General features: G+C 42.3%; 1 protein-coding gene across 3 annotated transcripts in view; it reads right to left on the minus strand.

Moving 5' to 3' along the window:
* PCYOX1L (prenylcysteine oxidase 1 like) overlaps positions 1-5,251 on the minus strand; it is a 32,841-nt gene that overhangs the window by 23,744 nt on the left and 3,846 nt on the right. Inside the window, exons 1-2 of one of the 3 annotated variants that reach the window (XM_056811599.1) lie at positions 2,117-2,439; positions 156-362 (exon numbers count right to left, since the gene is read on the minus strand). In XM_056811599.1, the coding sequence (XP_056667577.1) occupies positions 156-362; positions 2,117-2,195 (286 nt within the window). In that variant the 5' untranslated portion in view covers positions 2,196-2,439. Of the gene's footprint in view, positions 1-155; positions 363-2,116; positions 2,440-5,251 lie in introns of those variants that run through there. The other 2 variants (XM_001380692.4, XM_056811600.1) reach the window with 2 other exon arrangements.

A 5,251-nucleotide genomic window follows, 5' to 3' on the forward strand; every position in this document is an offset into this window, starting at 1 on the left:
AAGTCTTAATACTGTCTAGAAACTAGATGATCTCTGAATCCCCTGAAATTGGGTGTCTAGATGATATCACTGATTTTATTATGTAATCATCAGCCAATGAACCTATGCTTTCCTTCCCCTGCTGTTCCTTGCCAGCTGTTGTAGCCTTCACTTACCTAGGAGTTTGACAAAATCCTGCATGTGCAAGCTGAAGGAATTGAATGATGCACCACCACTTTCATATTGCTGTTTGTTGACGGTGATGGTAGCCAGGCGGCCTCCAACAGTCCCTTTCTCGTATACATCAATCTGTACCCTGGGCCCAAAGAGCTGCTGAAGGAAATGGGCTGCTGCTGAGCCCCCAATTCCAGCTCCTACAACCGCTGTTGGGAAGCAAAGGGAAAGATGAGGGAACAAAGGAACATGAGATAATAATGAAGGGGAAAACATCCAGAAGCAAACCAAAACTTCTGCTTTAAATTGCTTAATCACTCAATAAACACTAGTTCAACTTGACTTATAAAAAGCTTTGTGCTAGGCTAAACTGGAAGAGATAAAGAGCTAAGAAAGCATGAATTCTGAATTCAGAAAGGTCATATCTTCACCTATTGGAAAGCTTTAGGTTTGTAATTAAAGGATATGAACTTGAATCTCATTTCTGCTATTACTATCTGAGAAATCTTAGGCAAGTTATATGAACCCCTTGAACCTCAGTTTCCTTTTCTGTAAAAAAAAAGAAAAAGGTGGGGGTGGTTAGCCCTGATGATCTCAAAGGTCTTTTCCAATTTTAAACTCTTGGATAACTACAGTATAATAGGAAGGCTAGAAGACAAATACAGATACTTCTAACACAATTTAGAATAAGATAAATTTAAAAAAAGAGGACTAGAAAGGTGCTAGGAGATCTAAGAACAATTTTTTTCAGCCAAAAGGCTTAGGGAAAAAATCATATAGGTGGTAGTACCAGCACAGAGCTTTGAAAAACAAGAAGGATTATAATTGAAATGGAATCATGTAATTTTAGAACTGGCAGGGAAAGAATTAATAGGAGAACATGAGAGGATTGAAAACTCAGCATGGCAAGAATGTGGAGTATAATGAGGAACAATGCAAGATAAGATTGGAAATGTGGTATGGAATGTGTTGCAAGAAGATCAGGAATTTTTATTCAGGAAGCAATGAAAAGCCATTTCAGAAGTTTTAGTGGCCTTACAAAAATGATGATGCTTTAGATCATTAGAAATTTAATTTGTTAGCTTCTGAAGGATAGGGTGAAAGAGGAAAGACTGAAAACAGAGAGAGCTCAGAAAGAAGCCTATTGGAATAGTGCAAGCTATGGTTTTCAAATATCTAAATGCTATTGCAGAGGAAAGGAATCATACTTCTTGATAGGTCCTAGCCTAGAACTAAGGACTGGAGGTGGCAAGAGAGTAGGAAATGGAGAGAGAAGCTACAAAAAGACAAGGTTCAATATATCTACCTATCCTTGAATATGTATGTATGCATATGTTATATATTTCATATGTAGATACATATACACACACATATAAACTACAAAGCCTAGATCATTCTAAGTCTGACATTTTCTGGATTCATGTGGTCCTTCCTCAGTTCCTATACCTTCTACTTGAATGTCTCTCTCCCTACTACCTTTCCAACCTAAACTTGCATCAGTAGCCTGACAGTGTCTGTAACTGATCTTTCCCCATTGTCCCTATGGCCCCACCTTCCCAATTTTCAGCTTTAGCTTCTTGCTTAGGGCTCCCCCTGTGAACCCCTCATCCATGCCAGACCTCCCTTATCCTTGCCCTCATCCAGGCCTGTACCATCCTCTTCCTCATCTGGCGCCTGACCATCTTCAGTTTATTCATGACCTGGTCTTTGTCTATCCTCTCTTATCCACGGTCTGGACTACCCCATCGGCCCCTTCATTAATGGCCTGGTCTTCTTCCATCCTCTCAGATACTGCCCATCGTCTGTGCCCGGGGCCTTCTCTATCCTCCCAATCGTGGTGTGGCCCTTTCCCGTCCTCCAGGGCCCGTGCCTCCTCCAGGATCCCCATTATCCTCCAGGCCTGGTCCTCCTCCATCCCCCCTGCAGCCCCCGCTGCTCCGCCCCCGGCGCTCTCGCAGGATACCGATTTTCCTGGGCGGGGTATCTCTAGACGCGGCCGCAGAGGCCACCAGGGTGATGAGAAGCAGGGCTGCGCCCGCCATGAAGATGCTTGAGGCGGGGGCCGGCCTGGGCTGGGCAGCGGGCAGGCGGGGCAGCGCCGGTGGAAGACCCTGTGGGCCGCCGCTCCCCAGCCTAGGCTCAGAGCCAGCCAGCCCAAGCTATCTGCAGCCTACCTGACCGGAGGCAGGGGGTGTGGCAGGAGGGAGGGGAGGAAGATACCCACGGCCAAACCCATAGGCTGCTGGCTAAACATGGACCCGCCCAACAATTCTCATTGGTTAATCCATCTGCCCATCCTAGATTTGGATTTTCATTGGTTACTTTTCTTGCCGACTCTCAGAGATGCAACCTTTCTTTGGTCAATATCCCCACTGTCCTGGCCCCCCACTTTTCATAGGACTACGCTCCTTCTGTCAGTCTTTCGAAATCAGGGCCTCTGATTGGCCCTGTGGATAGCGAGCAGAGGAGTCTTTGTCGCTCCGGGAAAGAAGCTTGTCATCTCATCCTTGATCTCGAGTCTTTAAAGTTCCATGTCTTACAGATTCTAACACTCTCATATTGTCAGTAAAATATATAGGCCCCAGAGACCAGAGATTGTTTTTCCTTTTCGTCTTTCAATCACAGCAAGGGGTTTCATAAATGCCTCAGGAACTGAACTGAAACTCAGAGAGGTCGGATAAGTATATGTGTTGAGATACCAAAGGAAGCAAAGTCTGGCTTCAAAGCCATCTTGTGACTCCAAAATCCCTCCGGGCAGGCTGACTCTCTCCATGATCCCTTCTTCTATAATTAGCTGGACTTTCCAGGGCTACGTCCTCAACTTTGGAAATGGAACCAGAATCCGAACCCAAATCCGTCTTCCCAAACCGCATCAGTCCAGCTGAACCAAGACACAATAAACAGGCTGTCAATCTGGGAGGACAGTTGAAAGAATATCTAGCCCGACTTACTCATCTTACAAAAAAGGCAAAGGTTCCGGAGGGGTCAATTAGAAACTTTTTTCAAAAAGCCAGTCTTCTTAAAAATAAAAAGTAAAATTCTTCCTTGGCTTCAGCAACCTAAAGTACCCTCCCTGGGTGGTGGTGCCTTATCTTGTCCCCAAGTTAGGAAGCTTTGAATATTCAAGACTACAGATCTCAAGCCTTTATCAAAAACAACAGGAGGAATTGTGGAGTTCTGAACTTGGGGGTCAGAAAACTTGAGCTTAACTCCCAGCTCACCCTCTTCTCTCTTCATCTATAAAGGAAGAGTTTGAACTAAATGAAAGGTTGTTTAGTTGTAACACTGATTCCATGGAAATCTCAGCTGAGATTACTTGACAGTTAAGAGCCCTCTTAAGAACTTAACCTAGGTCAAAAACCTGTTAAGAGTGAGCAGCTGAGAAGAGAAAAAAAAAGGCACTCACATGCTGCCTTCATCATGAGGCCTCCCACATCTTCCCAGCCAAAAATAATTTTCTTCCACTGAAGTCTAATAGGACTTTGTTTGAACCCTGCATGTATTTGTTCCAGACCTTTATTGCAGTTAGTCTTAAATAACATGACTGCACCTTCTTCACTTTATATCTCATAATTTTTATATGGTCTTGAATACAACCTCTGATTATGGTTCTGATGTACACAGCCCAAACCACAAGATACGCAGGGAAGAGCAGAAAAAGAGAGTGATAGAAAGACAGATAGACAAAGATAAAAGGAGAAAGTGGATCAGGAAAGACCTCTTTTAAGAGAGAGGATCCAAGTTTTCCTTTGAAAGAAATAGGAGACAATAAAGGGCTGAAAGAGGCAGTGCATTCTACAGATGAAAGGCCATTTGTACAAAAACATGTAAGCAAGAGCTAGAATGTAATGTTTGGGGAATAGTTAGCAGGCCAGTTCAACTAAACAAAAAGTACATTAAACACAAAGGAATAATAAAAGACTAGAAAGGTAAATGGGAGCCATATAATGGAGGGCTGTAAATGCAAGGCTGAAGATAAAAGTATATATCCTAGAGCAATGGGGAATCATCCTTTTTATTTGGGAGAAGGGTGATGGGGTCAGATTTAGGGATATCATTTTGTAGCTTTGTAGTGTATGAATTGAAGTGAAGATAGATTGAAAGCAAGGATACTAGTCAAGACTATTACTTATAGTACAGATAAGAACTGATGAGAGTCTGAAGAATTCAAGAAGAGGTTATGTGAGTAAGAAATGGCAGGAAATGTCAAGTGTTTTAAAGTTTAAAAAAAAACAGCAACTAATTACATATGGAAGTTGAGGGAGATGAATTTCAAAGTTTCCAACCTGAGAGATTGGAATCATGGAACCATGGATGAGAGCTAGGATTTAGTAGGCCTGAAATTGAGTTCCATTTTGAACATCTTGAGTGAGTGAGAGAGACAGACAGACAGACAGAGTCAGAGACAGAGAGAGAATGTAGATTCAGATTTAGTTTGCATCGTTGATAAGTGAAAATGTCATAAATGGGGTGGGAAAAGGATCCAGCAAAGGAGACCAGCCACAAATAGCTTCTCCCTCTGATAAGATGGCTTTTCCTAGAATTCCATTTAAAGATGGCTTCTAGACCAGCTATGTCTTAATTTCTCTCCAGACTTCTCTACCATTACCAAGTATCTTCATTCCTACAACTACTTCCACTCCTTTTCAGATTCCTTGTATAAGTTATCCTGCCCATTAGCTTGTGTGAGCCTTGAGGTCAAAGACTACTTTTGGGGGGTGAGGGGTGGGGAGGGCTTGTATTTATATTCCCAGTGCTCAGTATTGGCACATATTAAGCACTTGGAATTTATTGACTAATTAGTATGGGAAAATATATAAACTAATGAAAAATAAAATAAGCAGATTGGGGAAAGCAATATACATAAAAATAGAAGGACTAAGCTTGACCTTGAAGAAAAGATAGGAAAATATGCTTTCCTCTCCATTTTGAAGGAGGGTAGGGACCATCAGTGTGGAATAATGCATATACTGTCAGACAAAACTAACGTGTTGATTAGTTTCACTGCATGTCTCCCTATCCCCTTTCTTTTGAAATCTTTGCTACAAAAGATGGAACTCTGGGTAGGGAAAGGAGAAATAAATATATGAACACAAAA

Source organism: Monodelphis domestica, chromosome 1, assembly GCF_027887165.1.
Source record: "Monodelphis domestica isolate mMonDom1 chromosome 1, mMonDom1.pri, whole genome shotgun sequence".
NCBI classification, from domain to species: Eukaryota; Metazoa; Chordata; class Mammalia; order Didelphimorphia; family Didelphidae; genus Monodelphis; species Monodelphis domestica.